This window comes from Mytilus californianus, unplaced genomic scaffold (genome assembly GCF_021869535.1).
Source record: "Mytilus californianus isolate M0D057914Y unplaced genomic scaffold, xbMytCali1.0.p SCAF_12, whole genome shotgun sequence".
Lineage (NCBI taxonomy): Eukaryota > Metazoa > Mollusca > Bivalvia > Mytilida > Mytilidae > Mytilus > Mytilus californianus.
Genome location: NW_026262604.1, coordinates 43,527,391 through 43,546,265, shown reverse-complemented (window position 1 = coordinate 43,546,265; position 18,875 = coordinate 43,527,391). Strand labels below are relative to the sequence as shown.

General features: G+C 32.9%; 2 protein-coding genes and 1 long non-coding RNA gene across 5 annotated transcripts; 2 read left to right on the top strand and 1 right to left on the bottom strand.

Moving 5' to 3' along the window:
- Nucleotides 1-2,351: 2,351 nt before the first annotated feature.
- On the top strand, nucleotides 2,352-3,591 carry LOC127721858 (uncharacterized; the record flags this gene model as incomplete). The annotated part of the gene is made up of 1 exon (XM_052228667.1): nucleotides 2,352-3,591. A coding segment is annotated over exon 1 (1,167 nt), but the record flags the coding sequence as incomplete, so codon positions are not given.
- A 5-nt stretch (nucleotides 3,592-3,596) lies between these two features.
- On the bottom strand, nucleotides 3,597-5,147 carry LOC127721863 (uncharacterized). Of its 3 annotated transcripts, none has more exons than XR_007991497.1 (3): nucleotides 5,074-5,147; nucleotides 3,887-4,183; nucleotides 3,597-3,787 (listed from the first exon to the last, which is right to left on the bottom strand). It is a non-coding gene; the product is annotated as an uncharacterized LOC127721863 (long non-coding RNA). The 3 variants fall into 3 exon arrangements; XR_007991498.1 differs by lacking the exon at nucleotides 5,074-5,147 and adding an exon at nucleotides 4,678-5,065; XR_007991496.1 differs by lacking the exon at nucleotides 5,074-5,147 and adding an exon at nucleotides 4,283-4,508.
- LOC127721862 (ankyrin repeat domain-containing protein 50-like) lies at nucleotides 5,079-14,068 on the top strand. The gene is made up of 3 exons (XM_052228671.1): nucleotides 5,079-5,544; nucleotides 10,425-10,535; nucleotides 11,828-14,068. The coding sequence occupies exons 1-3, from the start codon at nucleotides 5,079-5,081 to the stop codon at nucleotides 11,881-11,883; spliced, it is 633 nt and encodes a 210-aa protein (XP_052084631.1). The 3' UTR covers nucleotides 11,884-14,068.
- The last annotated feature ends 4,807 nt before the right edge of the window (nucleotides 14,069-18,875 follow it).

The following is an 18,875-nucleotide window of genomic DNA, read 5'->3' as shown; positions in this document are numbered from 1 at the left end:
TCGTATTGCATTTCTTTTAGACAAAAAACGTAGTGTGATCAGGTTAGACCTTTAGAGATTATCCTCTGGTGATCAGGTTTGATTATCAAAAATTATCCTTTGGTCATTAGGTTGTAATATAAGAGGTAATCCTCTGGTGATAATGTTAGAAAGTTAATGATAATTCTCTGGTGATCAGGTTTGAATACTAAAGATAATCCTTTCGTGATCAAGTTGGAATGTTAGCGGTAATCCTCTGGTACTCAGATTTAAATTTTAAAAATAATCCAATGGTAATCAGGTTGGAATGTTAGTGGGTTTTTTTCGCAAATTTCGCAGTTTTTGGTTATTCTTGAAAACTATAACCGATAGAGATAAATGTTAACAATAAAAATGACCAGAACAATAATCTAATGATCCGTTAAAGGAGTCAATTGACCAGTAATAGGTATTACTGCCCATGAACATTTGTTTTTTTGTGTATTTTTTTTTTATTGCAGAAAGCATTATAGGTAGAGAGCAATTGTAAATAGAAAAGATAATAAGCACGACATGCACAAGATCTCCAAAAAAATTCACATAAAAAAAATTGTTAACTGACACATTTTACGAGTTATTGCCCCTGAATGATTGTTACCAAGGTTATGACTCATTTGCAGAAACAAAGATAGATAGAAATCAACAATATCTAGTAAAAATGTAGAGCAAAATAAGATCTACAAAATAAGTCAACTGACCCCTGAGAGGAGGAGTTGACATAGAAAGATTTGTTTCCTCCACAGCCTATGAGAGATAGAGAGAATCAGTCAAAATAAGAAGCAAACATTTTTAAACATAATAAGATATACAAATCAATCATTATTGCCAAAATACTCCTTTTCGAAGTTATTTTCTCTGATTGATGATTTTCATTCTTTTTTGCATTTTGTCAAAACTATAAGAGTAAAGTAAGAGAGAAACTATAACAACCAAACGGTCCGCAACATAAAGATATAAAAGTAAGTAAATCAGGCCATAAGTCTTCTTGTTTGAATTGTTTTACATTTGTCATTTTGATGTCTCTTATAGCTTACTATTTGGTTAGGGGTTTTTGCTCATTATTGAGTCCGAACGATGACCTATAGTTGTTAACTTCTATGTCATTTTGTCTCTGGTCGAGAATAATCTCATTGGCAATCATACCACATCTATTTTGTTACGGACAAATTGTCACAACTGTAAGATTTACTGCCATTATATAACGTTTGTATCTCAAAGTCTTTAATAGATATATAAACAGAAAACAGTAAAAATGATCTTCAACACAAGACCTACGCAAAAGCCACTAAATACGATTTACAAATAAGCAAACATAACTGAATGAATTAAGTGAAAACAAATATAAGAAAAACACTTTTCCTGGTGAGCGATTCAGGCTCTTGTGAGATTTATATTGTGGTTTAAAAGAAGTTGCTGAAAAGCATAAACTCTTAACTGATCTGATATTTTAGGGAGTGACTTGAAAAGTTTAATAGCTACTTTTACTAGATTTATCAAACATGTTTATCAAGTAAATGATATTATTTAAGAGTTTTGTCATCTTACGACCTTGAATAGCAAACATGTCTAACTCAGTAATATAATAAGAGAAGTGGTGATCATGTAAATGAGACAGTAACCCAACAATATGAGAACACAAAAGCAACACTGCAAAATTGAAATATAAAAGATACGATAGTATAAAAGAAGCAATACATATATACTGACTCCCTTAGAAAATTGCAATGAGGCCATTTACAAAATGAATAAAAAGAGATGCTAGATATATATCATTGAAACAACAACAAAATGCCAAAAATCAAAACACAGTTGTGACTAAAGACAGTGACTCTTCAATAAAACTAGTTGAAGTTCAAAGAAAATCACAATTATATGAACACCAGAATCACTTAAATAAAGTCCGTAATACGTGCTAGTATTCAATAATTTTTATTTTAGCACAAATCAGTCAGAATCTTGTGGAATGGAAGGACAACAACAAGACGTTTATAACAACCAGAGCTGCCAAACATGTACTGAAATGTATAAAGGAGAACAGTAATGTGACTATTACCGCTAGTTCAGGTGTTGGTAAGACAGCCATACTTCGACATGTGGCTTTACAGATGTCAGCAGAAGGGTACGATGTACTTTTAGTAAGAGACCCAGGTGACATTGTCAAGTTTTATAACCCGAACAAGAAGACATTGTTTGTCATTGATGATTTATGTGGGAACTATTCTTTAAATCAGACTGACATGAAAGTTTGGGAACCATTCATTGAGCAAATAAAAAAGATTCTTTCCAAAAAAAAAAAATGCTAAAATAATTGTAGCATGTCGATTTCAAGTGTACCAGGATGACAAATTCGAATCTTTATCAGTTTTCAAATCATGCGTGTGTAACCTTTTATCAGATAGCATATGCATGTCAAAAGCTGAAAAGAAGTCAATAGCTGAAATATATCTTAAAAATAAAGCTCCTGATATTTCAGATTGTTATGATTTATATGATTGCTTCCCACTTTTATGTAAATTGTACCAAGAAAATCCTTCACCGAATATTACAGATTTCTTCAATAAGCCCTTTTCAGTTTATGAAGCAGAGATTGACAAGCTACAGAAAAAAGGATTTTCCAGTAAATACTGTGCCTTGGCTTTATGTGTTATGTTTAACAACCATATGAAGGAAGAAACGTTAACAGAAGAGGTGAATGAAGAAACAAGAGCTATCATTGAGAACACATGTGAGGCATGTAAACTGGACAGAGGAACATCAAGGCTAAAATTACAGGACGAACTTAACTCATTGATACAGACATTTCTGAAAAAGGAACAAAACATTTACAGAACCATTCATGATAAAATATTTGACTTTCTTGTGTACTACTTTGGACAGAAAATAATCCAGTGCTTGATAAAAAATGCACATATTAGTTTAATCAGGGAAAGATTTATGTTAAAATACCAAGACAATGTGGATCAGTTTATATCAATTGTGCCTCCTAAGTTTCATCAAATGTACATACAAAGAATGATGGATGACTGGTCAAAGGGTAAAGTCAGGGAAGTGGTTTTAAACAAGAATATGAGGACACCTCAGTTCAGACAGAGATTTCTCTGTTATTTAAATGGACTGAACACATCTTATCAGAGACAATTAGCACACACATGTGATGCACGTTACAATGAAACGATACTATTACTATTATGTGTTCTTGGTGATATTCCTATGATTTCTTGGTGTTTAAATCATGGTGCAAATTATAATAAATGTAACAGTAATGGTTGGTCACCTGTAATGAGTGCTTGTAGATATGGACATACAGAAATAGTAAAGATGTTATTAGACACAGGAGCAGATTATAATACATGTGACAGTGATGGTTGGTCACCTGTAATGCATGCTTGTAGATATGGACATACACAAATAGTACGGATGTTGTTAGACACTAGAGCAAATTATAATAAATGTAACAGTAAGGGTTTGTCACCTGTTATGAGTGCTTGTAGATATGGACATACACAGATAGTAAAGATGTTGTTAGACACAGGAGCAGATTATGATAAATGTAACAGTGATGGTTGGTCACCTGTGATGCATGCTTGTATAAATGGGCATACAGAAATAGTGAGGATGTTGTTAGGCACAGGAGCAGACTATACAAAATGTAACAGTGAAGGTTGGTCACCTGTAATGACTGCTTGTAGATATGGACATACAAAAATAGTAAGGATGTTGTTAGACACAGGAGCAGATTACAATAAATGTGACAATGATGGTTGGTCACCTGTAATGCATGCTTGTGGAAGTGGTCATACAGAAATAGTAAGGATTTTGTTAGACACAGGCACAGATTATAATAAATGTAACAGAAACGGTTTGTCACCTGTAATGAGTGCTTGTAGATATGGACATACAGAAATAGTAAAGATGTTGTTAGACAAAGGAACCAATTATAATACATGTGACAGTGTTGGTTTGTCACCTGTGTTGATGACTTGTATTGAGGGACATACAGAAATAGTAAGGATGTTGTTAGACATAGGCGCAGATTATAATAAATGTGACAATAATGGTTGGTCGCCGGTAATGCATGCTTGTAGATATGGACATACAGAAATAGTAAGGATGTTGTTAGACACAGGAGCAGATTATAATAAATGTGACAATGATGGTTGGTCACCTGTAATGCATGCCTGTGGAAGTGGTCATACAGAAATAGTAAGGATGTTGTTAGACACAAGAGCAGATTATGATAAATGTAACAGTTATGATGTGTCACCTGTAATGAGTGCTTGTAGATATGGACATACAGAAATAGTAAAGATGTTGCTAGACACAGGAACAGATTATAATACATATGACAGTGATGGTTGGTCACCTTTGTTGATGACTTGTATTGAGGGACATACAAAAATAGTGAGGATGTTGTTAGACATCGGAGCAGATTATTATAAATGTAACAGTGATGGTTGGTCACCGGTAATGCTAGCTTCTAGATATGGACATACAGAATTGTAAGGATGTTGTTAGACACAGGAGCAGATTATGATAAATGTAACAGTGATGGTTGGTCACCTATAATGAGTGCTTGTAGATCTGGACATACTGAAATAGTAAGAATGTTGTTAGACACAGGAGCAGCTTTTAATAAATGTAACAGTACGGGTTGGTCACCTGTAATGTGTGCTTGTAGATATGGACATACAGAAATAGTAAGGATGTTGTTAGACATAGGAGTAGATTATAATAAATGTAAAAGTGATGGTTGGTCACCTGTAATGCATGCTTGTATAGATGGAAATACAGAAATATTAATGATGTTGTTAGACACTGGAGCAGACTATAATAAATGTGACAGTGATGGTTGGTCACCTGTAATGTGTGCTTGTAGATATGGACATACAGAAATAGTAAAGATGTTGTTAGACATAGGAGCAGATTATAATAAATGTAAAAGTGATGGTTTGTCACCTGTAATGCATGCTTGTATTGAGGGACATACCGAAATAGTAAGGATGTTGTTAGACACAGGAGCCGATTTTAATAAATGTGACAGTGATGGTCGGTCACCTGTAATGAATGCTTGTAGATATGGACATACAGAAATAGTGAGGATGTTGGTAGAAACAGGAGCAGTTTATTATAAATGTAAGATTGATGATTGGTCACCTGTGATGCAAGCTTGTAGATATGAACATACCGAAATTGTAAAGATGTTGTTAGACACAGGAGCAGATTTTAATAAATGTAGCATTGATGGTTGGTCACCTTTAATGCAAGCTTGTAGATATGGACATACAGAAATAGTAAAGGTGTTGCTGGACACAGGAGCAGATTATAATACATGTAACAGTGATGGTTGGTCACCTGTGATGACAGCTTGTATTGAGGGACATAAAGGAATAGTAAGGATGTTGTTAGACATAGGAGCAGATTATAATAAATGTAACAATAAAGACCAGTCATCCTTTATAATTGCATCTGAAAGAGGTCACAGTGACACAGTTACTGTGATAAATGAACATTCTAGGAATGAAGAAGGTATATAACAGTATTAGAATAAGTAGATGTGGTTTTATTCTAAATGAAGTCAAGGATGTAAATAACTACAAGTAACAGTAAGGTCTTTAACCCATTAATAAAACCCATACTTTAACAGGCCCTGGGAAAACAAAATAAATTAATATTTAAGTTAACTAGGTTTGATAAATCAGATCAAATATCAATGCGTTTATTTATATACATAGGCATAATAGATTAATCAAGCCATGGCATAGTAATTTCTACCCTCACAATTATTTGTACAAACATGTTATTTTTTGGCATTGCTCGTATGTATGTGAAGTTAGCAGCCGGTTCGTTATTCGATATTTGATATTCAATATCCAACCGGCTCCTAGCAGTCGGTTCGATATTCAAATTTAGTTGAAAATCATTAAAAAATTAAATACTTGATAACATTAAAAGCATGATTTTCATAGTTAAGAGGACTGATAAAATACGTAAAAAATCTTTTAATGACCCCTTCAAGTTGTCGTAAATTCTCATTGTCCTCGAATAAAAAACCCTTTTGTAAGTTGCATATTTGTCTTTATGTAATGTAGATTTTTATCAATAAAACGACTTCAAAGATGTAATTTTTTTATGATATTTCTTTAAAAAAAGAAAAACCGATAACTCTAGAAAAATTTAGAAATATAAATAGAAATATTTATAGAAAGCCCAAAACAGAAATATATAGGGTAAACCTACCTGAGACCTCTTAAGAGATCAGAGGGCTCTCATATTGCCCTGTGCCCTTTGTCCTGAAATTTTGACAATTTTTAGCTGAAAAGTGTCAATCTAAGCCCTCCGTAGATATCGAAGATGACATTATTCTGGGAAATCCTTCTAATACAACCTTTATATATAGAGAGTCTATGATTTAGTTGAATTTTATGGACATTGAAAGACCAGGGGTCTCACCCTCATTTAAGCGGTCTCAGGTAGGTTCACACTATATATTTTGAATATCAAACTGGCACTTTAGGCCCTCCGTAAATATGAAAGACAGTAAGTGTACCCAAATTCCGTTTAGTCATGTTTGTATCTACATATTAACTAACTGTCTGCATAATATTAGAAAGATTTAGAGATCAGGGGCTCTCACAATTGCCCTTTGTCCTTTGTCCTGAAATTTTGACAATTTTTAGCTGACAAATGACAATCTAAGCCCTCTGTAGATATCGAAGATGACATTATTCCGGGAAATCCTTTTTGACACAATCATTATATATACAGAGGCTATGAATTCGTCGAATTTTATGGACAATGAAAGAACAGAGGGGGTCTCACCGTCATTTAAGTGGTCTCAGGTAGGTTTTTGCTATATATTTGGGCTTTTCATATATATTTATATTTATATTTCTAAATGTTTCTAGTGTGATCGGTTTTAGTTTTAAGAAATTTTAGATATACATGTAGTATTACAGTTTTGATGTATTTTTTTTTAATTATTTTTCATATAACATTAAGACAAATATGCAACTTACATAAGCATTGATAAGGGTTTACATTCGAGGACAACGAGAGTTTAAGACAACTTGAAGGGGTCATAAAACGATTTCCTACGTATCTTTTCACTCCTTTCAACTATGAAAATCATGCTTTTAATGTTATCAAATATTATATTTTTTTATGATTTTCAACTAAATTTGAATATCGAACCGACTGCTAGCAGCCGGTAAGATATTGAAAATCGAATATCGAATAACGAACCGGCTGCTAACTTCACATCCATATTGCTCGTGACATGAAATTATTTTACACAAATATAAATATATGGCAAAAACACAAGTTAATGTTTTTTTTTTCAAATCCACTCAGTTGAGAATTTAAGTTTAACATATATCTATCTTAACTCATCATACAAAATACCATCTTTGCTAGCCAAGGGTTACGATCCACTCCCCTTCTCTCCACCCTTGGCAGATTGAGCCAACATTTATGATAACAATGTTGCGCCGTCTATCGGTAAAAACCGTTGATTAAAGTCACGCCCATTCCGAATAAATTATTTTTGACCAATGGTAGCACTTGAACCCTCTTCAGTGTGGAAGTGAAAACACGGTAGCGCCTAGAGTCTACAAACTTGGTGAAGCAGGAAACGAAAATATACCCTGACATTCCAACATTTGTGCAATAAACATACACAGGAACTTCTACTAGTCTTTGGTCTTCACAATTCTCGTGAAATTTTAACACAACCGTGGGATTGATGAAAGAAAGCTCCCTTTCAATTTTAAAAATTGGTAGGTATGTCGCTATAGATTTACGGGAAAGATTTTTCTTCAATTAGACAACTTATACCGTAGACCAAATGACGTAGAAGTTAGTAAAAGTGTATTTCAATAATTGATCGAGTTTCGAATAAAATCGATAATCGGAACACCTTTACATAATTTAACTCTTCCAGAAGATTAATATCCATCATAAAATTAATGAAAATTGATAGGTCTGTCGTTATAGATTTACTGGACTTTACCTATCGGCTTAACGAAAAATTTTCAATTTAATTTAATTTCAATTTGTGTTATTTGTCGTTCCAGAGTTTCGGACTTAACGTATGTTGTAAGCCAAAAAATTTTCATATAGTATTCTTACAAGAGTATACTTAGATTGATTCACGCAAACTGTAGGTTGTGGGATTGATTATAGGAAACTATCTTTTGTTTTGTAATTTTTCTTGTTCGCAATTCCACAGTTAAAGGTCTTTCACTGTTAGTTTTTTATCTATTTTGTTCACATGTTGTATATATGAGTTTTAGAATACTTTGATACATGTAGGTTTACTGTCAATCAAGAATTTTGTGGTGTTCAACCTACCATGTTTTCGTAAAATGTCCTGTACCGAGTCAGGAATATGTCAGTTGTTATCAAATAATCCGTTTCTATGTATGTTGGTGTTTGTTTTTGTAGCAGATCAGTGTTTCTGTTGTTCCGATGTTTTCCTGTATAATTGATGTGTTTCCCTCGTTTTTTGTTTGTGACCCGGATTTGTTTTCGCTTTTTCGACTTATGACTATTGAACAGCGGTATACTAATGTTGCCTTTATTTATTATTGCAAAAATGCGACTGCATAGATTTCGCAAATATAAAAACATGCATTCGAATTTCTGATAGCAAATCAAAAAGGAGCATAATTCATGTTATTTGTATGCACCATTTCCTGGCATAACAAAATTAAACTAGCATAATTGTCCATTGTTCAACAAATGTAATAGATAATACATGCGCATATATCTGAATTTAAAATGCTTGAAACTTTACAAAGTTGTTGGAATTGGTAGAGAAAAGAATTATTATAAATATTTTCGGATTTTTATTCAGAGTTATGGGAATTTAAGTGTCAGATTTTAGATGACTTTTCACATGTTACGCACTAGCTAGTGTAAGCTTGGATCAAATTACTACCAACCCTATACTGAAGTTTGTATTATTGAAATGTTACACAATTACAATGTTAAAAAAACATGGCGTATCATGCGCTGGTGTGACAGCTCTTTATTATATTTTTCTGTCAAAAGTTATGCGAAGTTATATTTTTAGAATAAACTATTTTTTTATTGTGTCTTACTCAAAGTTTTTTTTTAATAATTCCCGACATGCCTCATCCAATTAATTACATGAATTTTTTTAATGCTACTTTTTAATTTTAATTATTCATTTGCTGTTCTTGGACTTAAATGATTAAATAAAGGGAAAGGACTCATGATGCTTTGTAATTTTTTTAAAAGTAAGCCCATATGCTTCATCTACTTAATGCCTGTTAATGCAGTTGTTCTTGGTATCTTTGATATATTGATACATCAACCTCATTACGAATGAAGGCCATAATTCATTTTTCAGTTAACAGATTAAGCTACAATGGGCATGCAAGAAAAAATACTAGTTTTAATGTAAAGGTATAAAACTACTAATTCGGGCCCGGTGGGAAAGAACATACAAGAATGTAGTGTATATGTTAAACAAAGTAGTTCCTACGCTTAGCAGTAACTTCCAATGCGCAATACAGCTGACGTCTCCCTGTTGATATAAATCATGTGTTGATATTGGTTTCGGTCCGGTCAAATACGGGAAAAAAACGTATTGGCCAATGGTCTAATACATGATTTTCACTTCTGGTTGCAAATATTTTACCCTTCAGCAAATTATGGACTATTCAAAAGAAATAAGACACATTTTTAATTTTAAATGACACAATTTTTCCGAGTAAAATTCTTTATGGATCGTTATTGTTTCATTTCCGTCAATGAAAAACACATGAACGCAGGCGTTAACATGGTTAAGAATGTGAATGGTATAATGTCTGATTTGTTCTTCCAAATTACTTTATTTTTGCTATATAAAATGAATTGCGTTAGCATAGATTAAGTACCTGGACTGGAAATGAGAAATATCACCAATATTGAAACAGCATGACAATATGACAATTCGTCGTGACTGGGAAAAGGGACGTTCAAATGTGATTTCCTGTACCTACAATGTACTTAATGGTGAGTTTCTAAAAAAGAGGCGAAAGATACCAGAGAGACATCCAAACTCATAAGTCGAAAATAAACTGACAAACGGTCAACCAACTCGTGATGGCGTCCGTAAAACTTACGAGGAGATGATTTCAATTTCACCACTTGGAATTCTTGGTTTAATGACTTCCTTGTAAGCAGCAACTATTTTACAATGACAGGCCGGGATCAATAAGTTATCTTGGGTTAGACTCACTGGAGCCGTAGGGCCAATACACCTTCCCTTAAATATATACCAGGGCCTTTACAGAAACAGCCAGTTAATACTACTATATTATATATATGTATATGGAGAGATTTTATGAATATACAGAATGTATTCACATTTTTAAATGTGTCCTATTTGTTCTCTTCAGCAAGAAAAAAGCGAGATCGCCCAAAAAGTAGCTACAGCAGAAAGAGGCGACTAGATTCAAGTGAGTCCGATGACGATATTCCACTTGCCAGACTTAGGGAAATAATAAAAGGTAAATAAATCAATTGTAAGCTAACTATTGATGACCCCTTACATATGACCGCAAGATAACTCAGAAAAGAATATCAAGGACCTGTCATTGTAAATTGTCAAATATCAATTCCTACTTCCAAAAAACATTGAACAAATTGCAAGTGTATTCAAACTTACTTAAACACAAATTCTAACAAATTATTGACGTCGCCGACACTGCAGCAAAATGTCTCTCCTTTGCTATTTCGTTGAGGCGGGAAAAAAGTAATTTCTCTCTGAATTTTACAGTTTTTAATTGTGAAATGGTTGTGTTTTTTTTGTTGTTGTCTAGCAAGCGACAAAAGTCACATAACTGTTTTTTACCTCATTTTCTTGGTTAAGTGACTGATTGAAATAAAGTAGTTCTTTTTTAGACAAATGAAATACGTTTTGATTATGCGTTATAGGATAGCTATGTTTGGTATATAGGATCCTTGTAAGGTCTACAATTTCGTAATTAGATCTGTTGCTAAAGTACTATTAGCAACAGTCTTACTATATTTGGTGCATGATAAGATAGTAAAATGTGAATGTAAGTATTTCTGTGTTCATCTGACATTAACCTCATTTTTATTGGTCATTGGTCAATATTCAATCTTCGTAATTAGGTCTGTTTCTCGGATAATATTATTGATAGTCTTAACATATTTGGAGACACATATGGTATGATTGTAAGATGTACATGTCTGTCTGGTAGAGTTCATTTGACATTGACCTCGTTTACATGGGTCAATGTAAATGTTAAGGTTATGAGAATCTTCTAATTACAGACTTTCAACATAATTCATTCGTGAAAGTAGGCGAGACATTACATTGGGTGCACTCTTGTATAAATGGTTTAATCAAAATTGCAGCATTCGAACATTTCTTATATGTCCATTTTAAATAAAAGCAGTATTGAATTTTTACATAAGTATTGGAAATAAATGTCATGCTGTATGCTCATTTTGATGGAACCAATGAGCTTATTAGCAAGTCATAAATTTGCCAAAGAGATACTATACAGCTAAGGCACCAACTCTTTTTTGTTTACATGGGCATTGCTTAATTTACAACTATTCATTGAAAGCTGTATTTACGGTTAGTAAATTTTAAAATCATTAATCCAGAAATAGAAAAATAGCCAACGAGTGACAGAACAACACATTAAGACAACAATGAGCATAGGGCATGATTTAATTATCAGTGTTGTTCGGTCAGGAGTTGACTATTTGTTTCTATGTTTACTAAATGATCTGATTAGAATTTTATTGACTGTTGACTTATTTGCAGATAATGCTTTGAAGAAAAAAAGAAAAGGAAACGGTAGTCCCAGCTGTAGTCAATAATATGTTAATAAATATTGCAAAATATTACAGCGGGAAAACGTTCTAAAAGGAAGATGGATTTGCAAATTTTACATTGGTACAAGTGGCAAATACTGGAAACTGAGCCCCTTGTACCATAGCAGTATCAAGAGCAAGAAGAAAAAAGAGAATCCTGGTATGAGGATGTTCACTTACAGCAAATTTCGTGTCATAAGTTTAATTTAACCACTGCTCAAACACTTCCATAAGATATTAAAGAAATTAGGATTTTATAGGAGTCTTTCATGATTTTAGATAACAAATTACAGCAAATTATCAGTCCAGATATGTAATGAAATACAATTTTTTTTTATGAGGGAATGTAATTTATTTATAACAAAATCTCATAAAGAAAGAAATTGATGCTAGCATGATGATAGTTTTTGTTTTGAATAACCAATCGTCTTGATTGATTCCAGAAATTTTGAAGGCTCCTTTTCAAGGGAAGATATTTTAGCTTATATTTTTTTTATTTGATTTTTTTTGTTTCTTTAACAAAAAAAGGAAACAAATACAACGACCCAATTATCTTTTTATTTATTATATTTCTGGTGTATTTCATATGAAGTGCCATATTGATTTTTCATTTGGCCTTTATTCTTTGTCACATTCACCTAGCTATGATTTTTCAATGTACAATTTTTATAGAATTTGTAATTTTTACACACTCTGTAGCTTGAACAATGAATAAGGTATGATAATGCCTCTTTTTGACACCTTAATTCGAAAGTTAAAAAGTATTTTAAATCTACTAAATAACAATGCATCGAAGTTTACAGGACAATTGTTTGTCGGACACTAGTAGTTATATTTTTGAGTTTGTTCTTACGTATTGACATTTAAACTTCACACTTCTTGCATTTATTGCAAAACAGTAAAAACTGTCGAGATAGCATCATTTTGAGATCTTTACATTGATATTTTGATATTAGCAAGAACGCTCCCCATAAAGATATTTTCCAGATATAAATATTATTTAGGGGAAGTATAAGACAATCATCATACCGAAACGTAGAGTTGCATGAGACGGAGAAATTGTTTTGTGATATAAGTTTTGAAAACTTGAACAGAAGCTTCCTCATCGAAGGCCAGTAACTAAAGAAAATTTAGATATGTTTTACCTTTAAACATTTACTGATAAAGGGACTTAGATTTTTGTTTAGTTGACCTTAAGTTAGATACAGTGACAAAACATGAGTACCATATTTCAAACGTTCAGAGAACTAACGGAAACTTTAACAGAAACGTCTTCATAATCAAGAGATTTGGTTTCAACTTGTTTAACTTTGTCGTTATTAGATTTACAAAACACTGACACATTTGCTTCTTCAAAATTATTAGATCACACATCTTAATGTATTTCCTTTTCTTTTCTATTTTTTTTTTCTGATAAGTGGACTTAGTTTTTTAAGTCAAAATTACACTTTTACAATGACAGCAGCTGTAGCAGGCAGTCACCTATTTTAATCGTTTTAACTTCCATACTACCTTTTGTTCACTATTTATTTTTTTTCTCACATCAAGCAATTTAAAAAATTGTTTGGAATGTTTTTTTTTATTAAAGAACTTGTTATTTAATATTTTGATAATTTTATTTGTTGGAATCATATTTGATTAAGAAGTATTATTCTATTTTTGTCTGCTGTTCAAGACCTTCCAAAAATAAAAATTGCCATGCGTTATCTGCACTTTTTTGTACAATGTTTCTCTTAAATAGGAAATAACTCTGTATATAGTAACGTATGCAAATATCAATTGGCGTTAATGGTTGAAAGTTTAGTTTGGTGATGCAATATTCTGATATGGAGTTAGTTTTCATCATTTGTCACTAGTTTGTGTTACACAGTAAATTTCGTCCTGACATTTGTCATTTAATTTGTGATAAATGTGTCTAATTCATGTAATTGATGAGAAATGATATGGTTGCAGAACTTTAATTTAATTTCTTTTATGATTTAACTGTAAGAAGGTAAATTGACTGATATGACACTTATTTCAAACAAGAAGTTTTTTATGTGTGATTTTAAAGACTGTTGTCAGAAAGTATAGGCATTTCATACATGTAACATGTATATCAAATTGTACCTTATGTTCATATTTGTAAACATAACATTATTATATGACATACCATACTAGATGCTGATCATGTTGATTGGATTACACTTAATGTTGCAAAAAATTCGATTTACATTTAGCGTTTTGCATTGAATTTCTTTCATTGAAACCAACGAATTTTAAAAAAAAGTTGTGGAGCTAGCTAAAACCCAGTTTTCAAAATGCTTGGAATGAATAGTTAGGGATCCATGTTATAAAAGCACAATACACACTCACCATGCTGTTATTTCATAAACTAGATAGCCTTACAGCAGCAGATTATTATGGACCAGAGGGTGCGTACATTACAACTAAACATGCATTTATAAAAACAAAACGCAGTGGTATTATTCTGACATTTAATAGGTCCTGCTAATACAGAAGATTTCGATCTTTACACTTACGTTAATTCGGTAACCAGAAATGTCAAGACCAGTTCTGTATTCTTGCTAACGTAGAGTAAAATATTATGATGACTATACTATTTGGGTATTTACAGGTATAAATTAAAGAAAAAGTACCATGCATTCTGGATTTCAATGTAATTAAAAGGCCAAAAAGCAAGCACTGGAAAATAGCAGGTGTAACGATGAGACAAATGAAAACAGTTTATGGTACAGATAATAGTTATATCATTCATCATCGTTCTTTGTGCAAACACTTCATTTGTAAGTTAAGTGGCTTGAACCAGGTTCTCTTGATGTTGAAACTTTCCATAGGGTTAAGTGAATTTTAATTATTTTCTGGTTGAAATCACTTCCCATTGGACATGGGACATTGTTTAACCTTGTTTTGTCAATGCAGTGAGTTGCTATGTGTTTGATCATTGAGTTGCTGTCTCATCGAAGTGTACCCTACAAATCATGTTCTCCATATGATAGGTCAACAGTGTTTGTTGTATACATTGTCTGTCTGGCATATGTTATATATTATTGACCTTAATGTCATGCTCTTTTGATCAGCTTATATTTCAAGTCTCTTACTCAATAGTTCTGGACAAGTTATTGTTTTTGTATTTCAATCAATGATACTGTGAGTGACAATGTCATGACTGTTGTGATATAAACCAAGCCTCCCTATGCTTTAGGTGGCTTATGTTCAATCAATGATATTGTAAGTGACAATGGCATGGCTTTTGTGATACAAACTGTACCTCCCTCTGTTTTAGGTAGCTTGTGTTCAATCAATGATACTCTAAGTGACAATGTCATGGCTGTTGTGATATATAATGTACATCCCTCTGTTTTAGGTGGCTTGTGTTAATCAACGATACTGTGAGTGACAGTGCCATGCCAGTTGTGATATAAAATGTACCTTCCTCTGTTTTAGGTCGCTTGTGTTCAATTAAAGAAGCTGTTAGTGACAATGCAATGGCTGTTGTGATATAAAATGTGTCCCCTTCTGTTTTATGTGGCTTCTGTTTGATCAATGATAATGTAAGTGACAATTACATGGCTGTTTGGATATAAAATGTACCTCCCTCTGTTGTATGTTGCTTGTGTTTATTCAGTGATACTGTAAGTGACAATGACATGGTTGTTGTGATATAAAATGTTCCTCCTCTATTTGAGATGTCTTTTGAAATACGAATTTACTTTAGAAACAAAAAATGCAAATTTTGCTTTTATTGACCAACAATTTGCAAAACATGTCTTGGTCGTTGCTAGCAAAACCTTGTACTTGTTGATTGCTGATCTGTGTCTCCTGGTTTTCTTCTCTCTGCTTCTGATAATTTTGTCACAGTTCTTTTTGATATACACGACAATAAAGTATTTGTTCTGTGCTCATTTAATGAGAAAAAACCTATATGCAGTGCATTAATCATTGACATAAAATCGATAAACTCACTTAACAAAACCGAAAGCAAACAAGACTGCTTTTACCTCTGATGTCTATCTGATATTGACACTGAGATGTTCGACACGGAGCAAGAGGACAAATAATAATGCAAGTTCAAGTCAAACTTATCACTGGTTTGAGTGGAACTCTTTGGTAGATGTACTAGCATGCAAGTTCCATGGATTGATAAACACGAATTATAGTTTTTCAAAACATGACCATTGTGTACAATAACAAAACCTATTTCGTACCATTACTATTTAGTTCTATGAGCAACTTATACCATATGCAATATTACGCATGAAATTTCCCTCTGTATATATGACACATATTCATTCAATGTTATACCAAGTGGTCCGCATGCAGGCATGCCGTTTCATGCAATAGGTCGCATGCAGACATGTCAATTCAGGCATTGTATCCGCACTCAGGCCTGTCGTTTCGTTCTATTTCGTAACATGTAGGCCGAATGCAGGCATCTCATTTTATGCCATGTAGGCCGCAACCAGATATACCATTTCGTACCATATAGACCACTTTCGAAATAAAAGAAAACCGTCGGAATTACAATTTCGTACCACATGTACTAACGTCGTGTATTCCATTTCGTTCTAAACAGAGTAACTATGGGTATGCCATTAAATACCGTATAGATCAACTACATGAACGTGCATGCCGCCACAATCATCAAAGTAGCAAACTGTTAAAATATAATCAAATTGAATTAAGTATGCACTTGTATATTTAGACACGTGTTATGAAATATGAGTTTAAACCAGCTATATCAATCATCTGAACTGTGTATAAAAAAATCCTTTACCTCGTGGAAAGGATCAGTAATACATTTAAACAAAATAATTGCATATCCTGAAATTCATCAAACTTTACAATTTCTCATTGTCAGTCTACTGACTGAATATGAAGTCATTCTGTTAAAAAGTTCTGGAGAAAAGCTTGACGAAAAATATTCATTCATTAGATATAAGAAGATGTGGTATGAGTTCCAATGAGATACTCTCCATCCACGTAAAAATTTATAAAAGTAAACCATTATAGGTCACAGTACGGTCTTCAACACGGAGCCTTGGCTCACACCGAACAGCAAGCTATAAAAGGCCCCAAACATTTCTAGTGTAAAACCATTCAAACGGGAAAACCAACGATCTAATCTATATAAAAAACGAAAAACGAGAAACACTTATGAATCACATCAACAAACGACAACTACTGAACATCAGATTCCTGACTTAGGACAGGTGCAAACAATTGCAGCGGGTTTAAACGTGTTAATGGTACCAAACCTTCACCCTTATCTGAAACAATGGTGTAACATCACAACATAGAAAGACACACTATAAAATATCAATTGAAATGGCTTAACTCAATCAAAAGACATATTAACACCAGTGAACATACACTGAACAAATAGATTTGATCTATGATACAATGTAAATACAAAATTAATAATCTAAGGGAAGAATAATTAAAGTTACATGTTATACCGCTGTGAAATGTTAAACAATTTAAGAAAAACAATATGCTTGAACAAAAATATCAGCCATTTGCAATTACTTTAAACACAAGTAAATGAAAATAATTTTGTAGTCCGCATTTTGAGAAAAAAAAATCAGTATCAGCAAACAGAAAGTGTGTAACTGATAGATCCGAAAAGTGCTCACACGTGACAATTCATCTTTTTCAATCTGCTAAATCAGAATGACGTTCTTATGTTCTGGTGTATTTTAAAATAAAATATGACTAATTATTTTAAGTTCATTCAACATTTTTAAAACACAAAGTTCTGGCAAACAGAAAGTATTCGTCTACCAAATCTGACTAGAGTCCTCACGTTACAACTGACCACAGTCAGGCTGTTGGTCAAGTATAAAGTCATTCAGTTCAGTAGTACATGAGAAAATTTAGACGGAAATATTTGTTGGACGAATAGACAGACGGAAGGATGCACAGACGGATGAGGTGAAAGCACTATACATTTGTAAAACCTCACTCCTAGATTAGTTAGAAAGGAGGGTTTATTTGATATTTGACAGATATTATGGTATTTCTTATTTGTATGACCCGCATACGCTAAAAGTTTTATGTTTTCTGGTATGGGCGTCTGTTAGTTCGTTAATCCATCCCGTATTGGGCTAAAGTTTCTGGTTAAAGTAGTTTATTTTGTTTAGGGGCCAGCTGAAGCCCGCTTCCGGGTGCGGGATTTTCTCGCTGTGTTGAAGACCCATTGGTGGCTTTCGGCTGTTTTCTACTCTTTGGTCGGGTTGTTGTCTCTTTGACACATTCCTCGTTTCCATTCTAAATTTTCCCATGAAGATCAAATCAACTTAAAACTTAGTACTATTACTTATGATCATATATTCAATATGATATGAACTCTATATTGTATGACAAAGAACGGTGTCGACGACAACAAATACATGGTTCACTGTACATAGAAATGTGAAATATTAGTGAACTCTCATGTGTAAGTTTTTTGGTTATGGTAGTTATCTTGAAGTCTTGGTAACATCAACTTGAAACTTGGTACATATGTACATTGCGAGGTGCACTTTTATATTATATGACAAATTACGATTTTGTCAATGATTTAATAGTTCAGTGAGTATGGACAAACTAAAGTGTGGGCGGAACATGTGTCGTGTCATGTTTTCCTATAGACACATACTCCTGTTAATATTTAATCTGTTAAATAACACCAAAACCAGTGCTAGTACAAATTTTAATGACTTACAAAAAATACGCTACGAAATATTATACAAGTATCTGGACTTAATGGAAGGAAATGGTTGCTGTTGATGGTTTGAAATGCTAAATCTATGGTATGAAATAGTAATTCAGGCTACAAAATAGTTAATGGTAATAAATTACTTTATTTCGAAAAACACAGACACTATCAACAAATCAACGATTTTTAGTCCTTTTTGGTCAAATAGCTCTTTAACTGTTTCGTTTCTTATATATCCTTGTCTTTGAAATATTCGGCTTTGAGCGTTCCTAATGAAGTTTAATACAGAAATGCGCTT